This window comes from Ananas comosus, linkage group 1, assembly GCF_001540865.1.
Source record: "Ananas comosus cultivar F153 linkage group 1, ASM154086v1, whole genome shotgun sequence".
Lineage (NCBI taxonomy): Eukaryota > Viridiplantae > Streptophyta > Magnoliopsida > Poales > Bromeliaceae > Ananas > Ananas comosus.
The window spans coordinates 12,710,977-12,725,928 of NC_033621.1; the positions used below are offsets into that span (position 1 = coordinate 12,710,977).

General features: G+C 34.5%; 2 protein-coding genes across 13 annotated transcripts; one reads left to right on the forward strand and one right to left on the reverse strand.

Moving 5' to 3' along the window:
- On the reverse strand, positions 297–4,490 carry LOC109708131 (SKP1-like protein 1B). 2 transcript variants are annotated; one of them, XM_020229748.1, is made up of 3 exons: positions 4,436–4,490; positions 3,939–4,252; positions 297–596 (listed from the first exon to the last, which is right to left on the reverse strand). In XM_020229748.1, exons 1-2 carry the CDS (start codon positions 4,473–4,475, stop codon positions 3,993–3,995), a joined length of 300 nt encoding a protein of 99 aa, XP_020085337.1. In that variant the 5' UTR covers positions 4,476–4,490; the 3' UTR covers positions 297–596; positions 3,939–3,992. The 2 variants fall into 2 exon arrangements, with proteins under 2 accessions (XP_020085337.1, XP_020085345.1); XM_020229756.1 differs by having other exon boundaries at positions 3,916–4,252.
- Positions 6,669–13,692, forward strand: LOC109714125 (dirigent protein 1). 11 transcript variants are annotated; one of them, XM_020238609.1, is made up of 10 exons: positions 6,675–7,195; positions 9,533–9,598; positions 10,060–10,140; positions 10,234–10,287; positions 10,691–10,759; positions 11,180–11,242; positions 11,856–11,953; positions 12,022–12,087; positions 12,168–12,282; positions 13,434–13,568. In XM_020238609.1, exons 1-9 carry the CDS (start codon positions 6,755–6,757, stop codon positions 12,208–12,210), a joined length of 981 nt encoding a protein of 326 aa, XP_020094198.1. In that variant the 5' UTR covers positions 6,675–6,754; the 3' UTR covers positions 12,211–12,282; positions 13,434–13,568. The 11 variants fall into 11 exon arrangements, with proteins under 11 accessions (XP_020094180.1, XP_020094165.1, XP_020094188.1 ...); XM_020238617.1 differs by having other exon boundaries at positions 6,679–7,195; positions 11,856–11,938; XM_020238649.1 differs by lacking the exon at positions 6,675–7,195 and adding an exon at positions 8,724–8,947 and having other exon boundaries at positions 11,856–11,938.

Here is a 14,952-nt window from a genome sequence, read left to right on the forward strand (position 1 = left end):
TGAATGTCAATTGTGTTTGCTGATACTATAATATGTCTTAATCTAATGCAAGCAAGTAGAAAAAGCTCTGGACTTTCACTAGCTAAATATCCTGCAGCACCTCCTTCAATTAGAAAAGCTGTTCCACAAGCCACGCAAAAAAGGAGCAGACAAGCACTGTACGGAAACGTGCGGCCTCGCCTAAGACCTAGAGCAATCCATCTGCTCTGCCATGCTGAAGAAGATGATCAAAGAAGGTGATCAAGAATTATAACATTCGAATCAAAAACTGGCGCTATTGAACAGGGGAAGGAGCAAGTAGAAATGCGATGCAAACATCCCACATTGATAACCATCAATAGAAGATAGTTCACAGAGTGACGACGAGAAATATTATCCAAATGAGGTCGGTAGGTAGTCCATCAATGGTCTGCTACATGCAACCGACATTATTACAAGTTACATAGTAACATCAACTTCGTAATAAGAGCTAGTCAGAAGAAGAAATGGTCCAAGAGCCTCCACTTCTCTTCCTCGGGGTTGAAGATCTTGTCCATGTTAACCACAGTTCGGATGGTCAGGCGTCGCAGTCCCTTTATTTGAAGACAGTTTGCAGCCTGGAAGAATTGGAAGGTAATGATCACCAAAAGAGAAGAAGAAAAAAAAAAATCACAGGAAGAACTAATTTATTAATATTGATGAGCAGGTCAAAGAAGATATAGCCAAATATGCAAAAATTGTAAGGAAAATGCCCACTCCATATATGAGTAACTTAAAATAACTCCATATATGAGTAACTTAAAATAAAGGGTAAACTTCAAATAACCCCCTTGTGGTTTCACACTTTCTCTCTTTAGTACCCTGTGGTTTAAAGTGTATCAAATTAGCCCCTGTGGTTTCACACTTTCTCACTTTAGTACCCTATGATTTAAAGTGTATCAAATTAGTACCATGTGGTTTCTTTTTCTCTTTTTATTATCCATTTAATTAAATTTTTTTCTTAAATCAGTTACAAAGTTAAAATTAAAGGGTACTGAAGTGAATATTCGATAAACGTAGGTAGGGTATCTGAAGTTTTTGGTATATAATTTAACGAAATATTAACGGAGGAAAAAAAAATAAGTAACAAAGTTAAAACAAAAGAGTGCTAAAGTAAATATTCGATAAACCTAGATAGGGTATATGAAATTTTTTCTATATAATTTAACGAAATATTAACAGAGGAGCCGACAAAAAGAGAAAAATGAAACCACAGGGTACTAAATTGATGCACTTTAAACCACAAGGTACCAAAGTGAGAAAGTGCGAAACCACAAGATACTAAATTGATACACTTTAAACCACAGAATATTAAAGTGAAAAAGTGCGAAACCACAAAGGTAGTATTTGAAGTTTTCCCTAAAATAAAAGGCAAGAAGAGAATCATTCATGCAGTTAGACAAGCCTTATGGAACTCACGAGACAAAAAAGTCTCAGCTTTGATATTTGTCCAAGTTATACATGCACGATAATGCATAGAGGACAATTTAAATGCTCTGTCATTATAAATGAAACAAGCATTAGATTTTGCATAATGGATATAAGGGCAAACTAGGTACCCCTGCCATAAGGAACACAAAGAGAGCCATCCAACTCAAGAATAGTGATGATGATAAAGATATGAACTGCTATAAAATGCCAAAAAAGGAGACGAGAACAGATAAAGCTAACACTGTGGCTTGCTCTACTTTTCTAGTTTATAGTTGATGATATCATGATTCTAGCATTTAGTGATGCAGATGATTAATTGCTTCCGTTGTACTTAAATTATCCCCATTGTAATGATGTACAATTCTATCATCTTTCGGATTAATGTTAACCCTTGTTATGATCCAATTCAATTATACTTTGTTACCTAATTTTTGTTGATTTCCAAATTTCACGATTTATTTCCTATTTTTTCTATTTAACTGCTTTTTTCTTATTGCTTATTGTTTAAAAATTATCTGATACATGACCACCAATACTAAGCGATATACTTATTAATGATACACGCATAGCTTCGTCAATATTACTTTTCGCTGCATGTCATTATTTGTAGTGTAATCACTTGTTAAAATGACTAAGGCATGGATATAGTTGGGATTTGGATACAACATCACATAAAGACTAAGATAGGATGAAACCTGAAAATAGTACAATCAGATGCAGAATGGTCTGAGGGACCAATTTAGTTTTACTTCTAATTCTTGACCAAATCTAAAGATGGTATGCCAGTTATAGATGAACTGAAATATGAACTGACAGCAAATTTCAGAAGACCGACAAGGAGTATTATACAATCTAATTGAAAGAGATTTATTCTCAAGAGTCGAGAAATGTTGGTTCTGTAATTAGCATAGCATTGAATACCGCTAATAAAGATCCGATGCAGGCTTTTTATTCGCATAACAGAAAAAATAGATTCTACATTCGCTAGACTCTAACAAATGTTACCTGGAGCTTACAAGAAAATCTGTATTCATAGTTATCCTTTTTGTTGGATGCGTTATTTTAGAAACTATGGACATGTATCCAAATCATTGAAATAAAAATCTGATATTAACTACATGTTAGTTATCTATAGCTCGGGTACAGCAGTTAAAGTGAAACCTTCAAGAAAAAAGAAAAGAAAACAAAAAAAATGGCAAGCACATACAAACCTACAAAACTCCCGAACTATGAAAGAGGTAAAATTTCTACAATTTCAATAGATATAAAGTTATAGTAATATATATGCATCTACGAAAGCATCCGCCAAAAGAGTCTAAAGTTCGAATCATATGAATGACAAAAACGTAAAACTGAACAACATTTTCTCTATTTTATCCTATAATAGTACTCTATCCAGCTTAACCGCATATCTTGCTTCTTCTTGCTAAATTAGGCATGTGATAATTGCATGAGTGTGGGAGGAAGCAATTTGACAAGTGAGCAACAAACTTCAAAGGACATGTACTAAGTATAGCACATCTTGCAATGAAAGATAATTAATGTTTAGCACATTGTACAACAAATGCGACAAAGCACCAATCATAGTAGTATCATCCTCTTCTGGATACTTATTATAGCACCCTTGTACAACAAATGCAACAAGTAACCAATCATAGTTGTATCATTCTCTACTGGATACGTTTTCTAGCACATTGCGCAACAAATGCGAGAAAGGCACTAATCGTAGTTATATCATCTTCTTCATGATACTTTTTCCCTTCTCTATCCTTCATTTCCAACTCCACATACTTCCCTCCTATGCCTTTCTAGAATTCTTGCAATGAAATTCAATACATATCTCCATAATTATCTCACGTCCCTCACTGTTCTTTTATCTCCTCATCCCTACTGGTTTCACATATTAATAAGTACTCTTAAATGTAGATATGTCGACCTATACTGCCAATAATAATGTCATAAATCTTATACTTCTAGTGCCTAGTAAAGAACTAATAACACAAGTTTGGTTATCAAGAGTAATTTTACAAAATAAAGGGCAACAGAAGAACAGTAACCATTACGTGGATGTTGATGGAAACGTCGAAAAGTACGGGAATCTTTAAAAATACACGCAAAAATTAGACAACATTAGCACAAACAAAAATACCGCTAATACAATAAAGAGGAAATATCAAGTTCTCACTATAACATGCATTAATCTATTAATAACTGAACCAAACATTTGGCCTCACATTTCGCATATGAACGTAAATCACCATTTTCGAACAGAAACTAGAGAGCAATAATTGAAGCAACTAAAATCGTGCAAACCCTAATCGTAACAAAACCAACGAAATCGGTAGCAACAAGATGCAAAAGCCCCAAAATTAGCACAATAAATATGCTGATGAAACTCAAGATACCAAAAAAAAAAAAAAAAATCTAATCACGTGTAAAAAGTGAAGCCGAGCAGCAAATTCGAACCAAAGGGGGCGCGAGATTCGAACCCGCATGAGCTTGTAGACGGTGGCCTGGCCAACCTCGACGAACTCGTCGTCCCACTACTTGAGCTCCTCGACGGCCGTGGAGGAGGAGGTGGAGTCGTCTCCGGCGCCGGCGCCGCCGCTACCGCCGGCGGCGGCGGATGGCTTGGCAGCGGCGTGCCTCTTGCAGTACTCGATCACCTTGGAGAGGATCTTGGCGTTGACGTTGACGTTGAAGACCAGGATCCCGTCCTCGACACAAGTGTCCTCGATCGCGTACTTGATCCTCTGCGACTCCACCGCCATCGCCTCGTCCACCTCGAAGATCCTCTTGTATCCTGACCCATGGGCTAATTTTGTAGATGTAAAAAATAGCAGCAACTCTAGAACTTCTATTGTAGTAAAACAGAAAAAAAGTATGACCGTAAGCTTCAAAAGTAAAAACTCTAATTATAGTTTTTATTTTTGCTATACAATAAATTTATCGGAAAATAAAAGGCACAGCTAATATCTTTGCAAACCGGTCAAGTGGAACTTGATCCGAACTCTTTTACAATTCATAGACTAAATTCAAAATTGACCAAACTTCACGGTGGGTTGGAGTCGTGTTCATGGTGTTGTCAAAAATTTTATGCCATTTCCATTTACATCTCACTCCACTTTAATGAAGTAAACATATATAATCTTTAAATTAATGAGGACTATTATTATATTATGGGATATGTTAAAGTGTGTAATGTATTAGAAAACTATTTCATTTTTCTTTTGGAGTACATGGTGTACCAAATTATATTTCCAAATTAATTGTAAAATAATTAAAAGAATTAGTCAAAGAGAAGTAGCCAAAATCATATTTTGCAAGAACCACTTGGGCCAACAATGTTCCCATAATAAATGTCATGTTTATTAGGAGCATACAATGAAACCTTGATGAAATGTCACAACTTTACTGTGCTTATAAAACAACAGTAGCAAATAAAAATGGAGCTCAAACCTTACATCACACAAAATTCATGATGCAAAGCATTATTAAATTGCTACTTATTAGTGAGCTATTTATCAACACAATATTGGATTTTAGTGGGTAATTGATTTTGCATTTTCATGCTGGGTGTGCTTCATTTTGTCCATATATTAGTAAGATACAAATGTTTTTTACTTTGGGATATTGGAGAAAACTAAAATTTATGATATCTTATTAATATTTATTTTTCAATCGTATAAACTCACTTGCTTATCAAAATTATAATTGTTGTAAAAAGTATTATAATGTTAATAATAGAGGTGGTTTTATGAATCCAATATAGTTTAAATTTTTTTATAAACTGAAAATGGAGAAGTTTTTTTTTGCCATTCACAAGTAATGATCCTCTTTAACTCTGAAGAGAGCTCATTTATAAAAATTCGAAGTCATACCGGACGAAGGTAAATTAACTGTTACGGTGGAATTCATGAAAACACTTGCTTCACAAGAAAGCGGGTTTTGGAGATAATAACATCTTATTGTGATTAGAGAATAATATGTAATGCAAGCTGACCACCTTAATGGCACATGATATTGTAATGGCAACTCGAATACTAATTATTTAAAATATAAGATTAGCTTTTGTTAAAATGTAATTTTAATGAAAACAATGTTTGAAAAGTTTTGTTTTGAATGATATTTATAAAAATAAGAGCACAAATTAAATATATTGGTATCTATTTAATTTGAATATTTAAGTAAAATTTGGAGCATATCAAAATTTTAGAAATCTNTTTGGTGATGAAATCATACTGCTACTTATTCTTTCAAAAGAAGAAATTATGAAAAAAATAAATTATTCAGCTTTATTATTTTTCTACATTTAAATTTATAAAAATAAGAGCACAAATTAAATATATTGGTATCTATTTAATTTGAATATTTAAGTAAAATTTGGAGCATATCAAAATTTTAGAAATCTTAATATCTCCTCTTATACTTGTAACTATTTATCTAAATTTAAATGTAGAAAAATAATAAAGCTGAATAATTTATTTTTTTCATAATTTCTTCTTTTGAAAGAATAAGTAGCAGTATGATTTCATCACCAAAGTAAATGAGTAGTAGTAGTATGATTTGATCACCAATCTAAAAGATTTCTGGAGCTCGCTTATTGCATATTTAGTCAAATTTATTACATTCTTTAAAAATGATCAAAATGTACCAAAGTGTTTCAAGGGAAAGGCAAAAAGGTACAAAGTATAGTTTATTCTGAAATTGCCCCTCAACTATATTACTTTTTTTTAAAATTGAGATTTCTTTAATTTTTAGTTCTTTAATGGACTCATTTTGGTTAAGTAAATAAAAATAAACTTTATTAAATTCATCAATTATCTTTTAGCAAAAAAACTATAAAAATTAATGCTGATAGCTAGTATAATTATTGGCCTTTGCAAATTTTTGATGTAACAAATATCGCAATAATGCTAACGAAAAAAATAGAAGATGAGAAGTAAGTTGAGGGGAGAATTTCGAATAACCTGCAGTTGAGGGTCTTACAATTTGCAAATTTAAGGAGCTATTTGGTTGCACGCGCGCAGTTGCAACTGCATTCAATTTTAAATAAATTTTTTTAAAAAATTCTATATATTTAATTATCCAATTGAAAGTGGAATCCAAAATCTATTAGTTGAAACCAAATACCTTATCCACCTCCACTAATAATTAAATGTGTCCACTTCTCTAAAGGCAAATGCTTGATTAACTCCTTTCACCTACTTAATTATGTGTGTTTTTTTATTCATCCTCATCTCTAATCAAATGCTCCACAACCTAAACTATTTGATATCTTGAATACACCACAGAGTCCTCAACCATGTTCTCTCCCCCCTCCAATTTTGCTTCTTCTTTTTTTCTCCTCTTCTTTCTCTTCTCGATTTCGCATGGCTTCGATACTCACCTGCACTTCTACTTCCACGAGATCGTAAGCGGCCCCAACAAAACTTCTTTTATCGTCGCAGGACCGAACCTGACATCTCACGAATTCGGAGACATTGTTGTGTTTGACAATGCCCTAAGGGTCGGGCCGGATCCGAACTCGAAGCTCATCGGTCGGGCTCAGGGCATGAGCGTGTTGGCTTCTTTGTCCGACCAATCAGTTTTGACACCGATAAACTTCGTGTTCACCGAGGGGGAATATAAGGGAAGCACATTAACCCTATTTGGAAGAGTACCGGCCAGTGGCACGGCGGAAAGGACGGTGGTCGGAGGCACCGGGCAGTTCCGGCTTGCTCGGGGCTACGCGATTAGCAGTGTGGTTAATGCTTCATCCATATTACTTATTGTTGAGTTTGATTTTTATGTGTTTCATTATTGAAAGTCCTACTACTAAACCATATTATGTAAGAAGGATGGTTAATCATGAAGTTTTCTTGCTCCTGCATATATACTTGCAATTCTCCTACATTAGTAACATGTTAAATAATTAGTTTTTATAAAAAGCAATATATAGATCAATTCATTCGTATCTTTTGTGTTGTGGATTAATTTTTCTATTCAATTTATCCATTGAAGTGTGAATAAATTTAAGATGCACATGCGAATACCCTACAGCTTAGATTAAAAAGGGCTAAATTACAGAAAACCCTCCCGTCAAAATCCAATTTTTTACAACCCGATTTTTCACTTTTCCTCCCTGTCATTTAAAAACCTATACTTTACCCCTTTGTAAAATAAAAAATATTCACTTCACCCCCTACCGTTAGTGGTTCGTTAGTGTTCTGTTATAAAATATTTTTTTATGCCAAAAATACTCTCCGCCATCTCTTATGTTGCTTCGCCCTCCTCCACCGTCTCGTCCTCGCCCACATCTCCGTCCGCGCCTAAAAACACCCCCTCGCCCTCCTCCGCCGCCTCGCCTTCGTCCTCGTTGTCCTTGCCCATCTCTCTATCCACGCCTACCTCGATTTCTTCCTTACTGTCGCCGAAATAGAGGGACGATGAGGGTACAGAAGGAGAAGGGGAACAGGTGGAGAAGAAAATGGAGAGGAACTGCGACCGATCGAGGCGCGAATTGCGGCCGATCGAGGCAGCGGACGAGGAAGATGAGGTAGGAGATGAAAATGGTGAGGGGCAAAATGGTCATTTTATCATTACAGTTCACACTGTACCCCTGTGAATATTTTAATTTTATAAGGAAGTAAAGTATAGATTTTTAAATAACAGAAAGGAAAGTGAAAAATCTAATTTTGACATAAAATTTTATATAATTTAGCCAACAAAAATAAAATTAATAACTCTGTTCATACAGCGCATCTGGGCCCGTTTTCGAAAACTTCTGTTGCAGACCTGGGATATGACAATTGTTAAATCTACAATCTATTTTAGGCTGTATAATTTTACATCATTTCCAATCTCCATGACCATTTTTTAATTCACTTTTTTTATTATTTTTAAATTTACTAAAACTTTAAAAAATAAGTTTAAAACCTGATTTTTCATTGTGGCCCCCAACCTTCCGATTCTTTAAAAAAAAGTTCCCAATTTTTATATTTTGTTTTAATTAACTCTGTATTTGGTATTAAAAGTGAGGTTAATTTAAAACAATCATCGTCATCGGGTGCTATAATAGTATTGATACGGCAAATATTTAATTGGTGTGACGATTTTCGTTAAGTTAATGGCATTTTAAACGGTAGACATTATTAATTAAAACAAAATTTAGTAAGTTTAGAACGTGATTGCAAGAAAAAAAGATCGGATACTGGAGCGAAAATAATTACGAAAAGTACTGAGGGCAATGTTGCAATTTACCCCAAAGGGAATTACAAAACTCAATAAATTCCCCAAAATTTTGCAAAAAAAAAAAAAGAAAAAGAAAATATCGTAAGCTGCTGCCGAAGCTGAAGCTAAGGCCATGGCCGCGTCGCTCAAATCCCCTTTCCCTGTAACTCGTCTTCTCCCTTGTTCTCTGAAGCCTCTCGCGCTCCCAAAACCTAAATTCCATGTCCGCGCCGCGAGAACCGAGTCCGGCGGGGTGGTAATCGGCTCTAGGGTTCCGTACTTCGAGGTTTTCACGAGTATCCATTTGCGATTTTCCCAGATTTTTTCTATAATTTTGCTAATTTTCTCATAAATTTGCGCATTCGATGTAGTTGTGGAGAAGCAAAAGTCAAAAGTTGCAAAAAAAGAGAAAAATTACTCACTTTCTCTTTATAATGGTCATATTTTGTTGTTGTTGTTGTTGTTATTCGAAGAATGGAGATAAATTAGAGACTTTTTGATTGATAAGACATGTAATGTCAACTTGAATTTAGTATAGGGACTTCAAATAAGATTATAATTTTTTAGGATTTATTTTTATATTTTTAGTATGAATCCATGCATGTATCCCTCACATTCGACTCATCTAATAATTTAGTTTCAGAATTCGAGATTATATCTCCTATTACGCAATAAATTATTTTTTTTTGTGAAATTTTAAACTTTTAGAACACGGTATTTTAATATTTTATATTTAATAAGTGTGTGATGTTCAATTTTTTTGATTCCTAGAAAAAATAATTAGTTTAGAAAAGTTCTTTTTTTGCAGATTTTATGGAAAAGTAGTGTCTCCGTTCTTTGGATTTTTTTATCCANTTTTGACATTGAGTAGCTTCCGGAGCCCCTGACTGGAAAAGTTTGGAAATTGGATGATTTTGAATCTTATCCTGCATTGTTGGTGAGCACAAATTTCTGTGTGTTTTTTCATTTATTATGATATTTTGATTCTCATTTAGTAATAATGTATGGGGACCCCTAAACTATATGCCTTTTTGAATGGCCCCCTCAACTTTATTGCAAATGTTTGGTTTTCTGGAAAATTTTCCAAGAAAATATTTTTTGTGCTCAGAAAAATATTTTCCATCTGTTTGATTCCTAGAAAAAATAATTAGTTTAGAAAAGTTCTTTTTTTGCAGATTTTATGGAAAAGTAGTGTCTCCGTTCTTTGGATTTTTTTATCCAAAAAACAATATTTATGGAAATCGATTTATTGTAGTCATTCATAATACTAATTAAAGCTCATCATCAAAGGTCTCTAAGTTATAATCATTTCAATTTCTAGTTGAAAGCATGAAGTATTTGCTTTTGTGGTATTTGGAACTTGCTTCTGAAGTTCTAAATTCTGTGTTGGTTTTGCAGGTGATGTTCATATGCAACCACTGTCCTTTTGTAAAGCATTTGAAAAAGGATATTGTGAAGCTCACTAAATTCTATATGGGAGTAGGAAGATCCATATTAAACTTAGAAATCCTCAAACCATGAACAAATCTGCTTAGTGATTTTTTGTTTCTTTTTCTTTTGAATGTGCTCCAGAAGGGATTGGCTGCTGTGGCAATTTCTTCAAACTCGACGATCACGCATCCACAGGTCGCGACTAAATCCAGTTTGTAGTTGGTATTTCACAACTTTCAGAACAGCTTTAGGCTACATTACTTTACTGCAAACTGTTGTCCGAATTTCGGGAAATTTTGATGAAGTTTATGATGCCATCTAGTGATTCTGCCTGAAGGATTAGTCAAATGTTAAGAGTTGGTTTGTTCCCAACATTGAGAACTTTCGGCGATTGTTTTCCTAACTGAGGAAGTGTAAACATTTGATTGTTCACATTTGTCCCTTTTCACTGTTTCATAACAGTAAGTTATAGTTGATAAAAGGATCATTAGTCTCTTTTCTTTTCTTCTTTTTGGGCTTGATCATTCATTCAGAAATTATTTTAAGTCGATTGCTTGCTCAATTACATCTTTGTTGACAAAAGTTTTTGATTCTGTAGGATGGCCCAGAATTTATGGCAAAAGAAGCAAAACTGTTTAACTACCCTTTCCCCTACCTGTTCGATGAGGTAGGACTAAACCAACGTACATCTTTCATCGAGCATTCGATGTGCTTAACTTTGTCTTGTTTCTACTATTATCTCATTCAGTAGGACTGTTATTTCGTATTCTGTTTAATCATATTGGCGCACTTTCTTGCTTGATATTATTATGCAGCATATGCTTGTTCTCAAAATACATCTAAATATAATCATTTCATTTAGAATTAAGACCGAACACCTTCCATTTCTATGGGGATGCCAAAGATCACGCATTCTTGTGCTGTTAAATAACAGTGAAGTTGATATCTTTTCCCTATTTAATGAATTGCACATGGAATCACCTGGTATCTTACACTCGGGGGAAAAAAGAATGTGTCTTTAACATGTGTGGTGGTTATTGTGTTTAGAAATATTTTTGATTGTTTATTAGTAAGTATTGCTTTGCAGTCTCAGGAGGTCGCACGGGCTTTTGGAGCTGTATGCACTCCAGAATTTTTCCTTTTCAAAAAGGTTATTTCTTACGGTACATCGCTCAATAGCGTGCCATCCGTCCCATCTCATTCTTTCAGTTAAGGGGGTGTTTGGATTGATGAAATTGCAATTTGGCAGTAAATCTCATTTATTAAGAGTATAAATATTAGTCTTGTCATTCATCACAAAGACACTAGAAATATACGATAAGTGGCTATGGGCTTAAATTCTCGAAAACAAATTCCCTTCGAATTGATCCAAAACCATCTTTTATGGAAAAACCCAAAATTGAGCCTGCAACTAGACAGTGAATCTCTCCAGTGTTATGCTTGTTAATGATAAGAACAATATTTTTTCTCTCACCATACTTGATTTCCAGCTGACTTATAATTACGCCAATCCAAACACTCCCTAAATGTTCCAATTCAATTTTAAATAAAGCATTGTTTAAATCAAGAATAGGTTGCTAATCACCGAGTGACGTCAGTTGAAGTATAACATGAGATGGATGGATCTCATTGGCCTGTGCATGGCTTGCTTGGTGCACCCGGTTAAGGCGATATTTTTTCAGCTTCTATACATTTCTCTTCATTTCTGTGACCAAAGTGGTGTGATTTATCTTAAGAAACTGCTTCATTGTTTCGATTAATAGGATGGGCGAAGACCGTTTGAGCTATTTTACCATGGTCAGTTTGATGACTCTCGACCGAGTAGCAATATCCCAGTTACTGGAAGGTTCTTCCCAAAACCCTAAGCTGCAGATGAAAAACATTGTACTGGTAAATTTCAATCTTTTTAATCTGCTTTAATCATTGTAGAGATTTGAGCCGCGCGATAGATTGCGTCCTCAGCGGTCAAAAATTGAACTTCATGCAGAAACCCAGGTGAGCTTTTTGTATCTTGTTCAATCATTTGCCGTGGGGTTTGGCTTCTTATTTTGCGGATTCTCTCCTCTGGTCTTTAGTGTTGGTTGCAGCATAAAATGGCACCCTGGAAACAGCCCCTAACTCGCGCCCTGTCAAATATTAGTCAAATATTAGCTTTCTTGCTTCGTCGAAGATGCGGAACATATTCTTTAGGCGAGTATTCTTTGCTTCTCTTATTGGTGGAAACATTGGTTGGTTTTCGATATATTGAACAGTTCATCTTATATTTTAGAGATTCCTAGTAACATGAACAGTTTTAGAGCCTAATACTAGTATTTGGGGTCAATTTTTTTTTTTTTTTTTTTTTTTTTTTTGTTGATTCAATTTTTGGTTAATGGGGAATCAACTTCATTGCTGTTAGATACGATTTCCAGTATACAACAAGAATCGAATTTGAAGGTCAGAATCAAAAGAAATTTCGCGGTTTTATCCTTCGTCATCAATTAAACTACCATTATCTACACATGCATTTACAGTAGGCTGCAATTTGCATTCTCATTAATGAACTTCGCAAATCTACTTTCGCCTGTTCATAATTTTCTCAGGAAACTACATTATTATTATATGGCTGAATTACAGAAAACCCCCCTATAATAACCCGCTTTTTCACTTTCCCCCCTGACATTTAAAAACCTACACTTTGCTCCTCTGTAAAATGAAAAATGTGCACTTCACTCCCTACTGTTAGGGTTCCGTTATAAAATAATTTTTTATGCCGAAAATACCCCTCCGCCATTGCTGCCGCCGCCTCCTCGCCCCGCATTATGCTCCCGTGGCCGTAATTCGCAGTGCCGGAGGTGAGCACGTCGCTCCGCGCGACAGGCCTCAGCGGCGCCGCGCCGGGTTTCGCCGGGCCTCAGTGGCGCCGCGCCGTGCCGTGCTCGTCGTGGAGGCTGCGGTGGGGATGATCGGGACGAAGCCCGTGCGGCGGTGCCCGGGTTTGGAAGCGGCGGCGCCGGCGGAGTTGTGAGCGGCCTTCCTGCTCGACCCGAAGAGAAACTCGCCGGAGTGAGTTTGGCGCCCCGCGAGGCCGGCGGAGGAGAGTGAGGAGAGAAGATGGGGAAGAAGACGACAATGGTGAGGGGCAAAATGGTCATTTTACACACCGTAACCTCCTTGTGAACATTTTTCATTTTACAGGGGGGCAAAGTATAGATTTTTAAATATCAGGGAGGGAAAGTGAAAAAGCGGGTTATTATAGGAAGGTTTTCTGTAATTTAGCCATATTATATATATGCTAACATTAAAAATGAGTTTGCTGATATATATATTTTTTCTTTTTCTTCATCTGTTGTTCCCCGCAGGTTTTCGATACCTGCAATCAAAGATATTCGCGTCCCATATCGGATTAAAGAGGAAATCGTCGCTGCGATGAAATTTTCGACGCTGTTGTCACTTAGTACATATAATGTTCACACAATGTTTATGATAGTTGTGTGCATATAATGTTTACACAATGCTTATGAAATTTACGACACTGTTGTGACTAGTGCATATAATTGTTCTACACAATGTTTATGATATTTGTGTGCAAATAATAATGTTTACACAATGTTTGTGAAATTTAGGACACTGTTGTCACTAGTGCATGTAATCACTTTTATTGATTAATCTAATAAAATTTTAAGTTTGATTGCTGAAGTGATTGGTCGAAGTGATTGGTTGGTTTACTTTTTTGATTGAACTTTTTTTTAATTTATAACTTTTATTTAAATATTTATATTAAGTTTAATTATTATATATATATTTTTTGTCGTTAGAAGTTTGATAGAGGGTAGCTATTTTTTTTTTGGGGCAATTTCACCACTACCCCTCTTAAATATCTAAATATCGTAAATACCCCTATAAAATTATTTCTTTATTAGTTGTTGTCAAAAGAACACCGCAACCAAGGTTAAATTAGTCATTTTATAACCTAATCTTAACATCCGTTAGAAAAAAGGGTATTTGTGATAATTTTCTACATTTGAAGGGGTATATATATATTTTTTGTCGTTAGAAGTTTGATAGAGGGTAGCTATTTTTTTTTTGGGGCAATTTCACCACTACCCCTTTTAAATATCTAAATATCGTAAATACCCCTATAAAATTGAAAATATCATATATACCCCTTCAAATGTAGAAAATTATCACAAATACCCTTTTTTCTAACGGACGTTAAGATTAGGTTATAAAATGACTAATTTACCCTCGGTTGGGGTGTTCTTTTGACAGCAACTAATAAAGAAATAATTTCATAAATACCCTTCAAATTTTAAAAATAATATTTTTAGTACTAATTATTGGTAGATAAAATATGTGGAAACATCATCTAACCGCACATCTCTTAATCCAATGGACACAAATCTACAACCACCAATAACTTGATACTTTTAAAAAAATATATAGGAGCTCAATTAATTAATTATATATATATATATATATAATTCAAAGCTAGGGCCATGCCAAAGTGGACTTATGGGTGAGCGGGTCTGCATACAATGTTACTTTTTTGTTGACAATAAATGTGCAATTAAAAAATTGTTGCTTGATTGGGTCATATGAAAAATACTAATATCAAAAAAAATTTATATCAAAATATTTTTTGTATGACTTATGTGAGTTATTTAAATAAAATTCAAAAAAATTAAATCTTGAAATTAATATTGAATATTACAGTGGACAATTGCATTACAACTATATATAATTTACAAGCGAAAAATTATAACAAGATTTAATTAATACACTTAATAGACTATAGATATTTAAGATTAATTACATGAAGAAGACTTTTTAAAGGAATGTTAATCTTAAGGGTATTTGTGAATATTTTTGTTTTATAGA

Coding starts and splice junctions, on each gene's coding strand:
- LOC109708131 (XM_020229748.1), bottom strand. CDS start 4,475: ATGAATTGTAAAAGAGTTCGGATCAAGTTCCACTTGACCG. Junction 4,253..4,435: donor GATCAAGTTCCACTTGACCG/GTTTGCAAAGAT, acceptor CCCATGGGTCAG/GATACAAGAGGATCTTCGAG.
- LOC109714125 (XM_020238570.1), top strand. CDS start 6,755: ATGTTCTCTCCCCCCTCCAATTTTGCTTCTTCTTTTTTTCTCCTCTTC. Junction 7,196..9,532: donor GCTACGCGATTAGCAGTGTG/GTTAATGCTTCA, acceptor GACATTGAGTAG/CTTCCGGAGCCCCTGACTGG. Junction 11,243..11,855: donor AATTTTTCCTTTTCAAAAAG/GTTATTTCTTAC, acceptor TTCGATTAATAG/GATGGGCGAAGACCGTTTGA.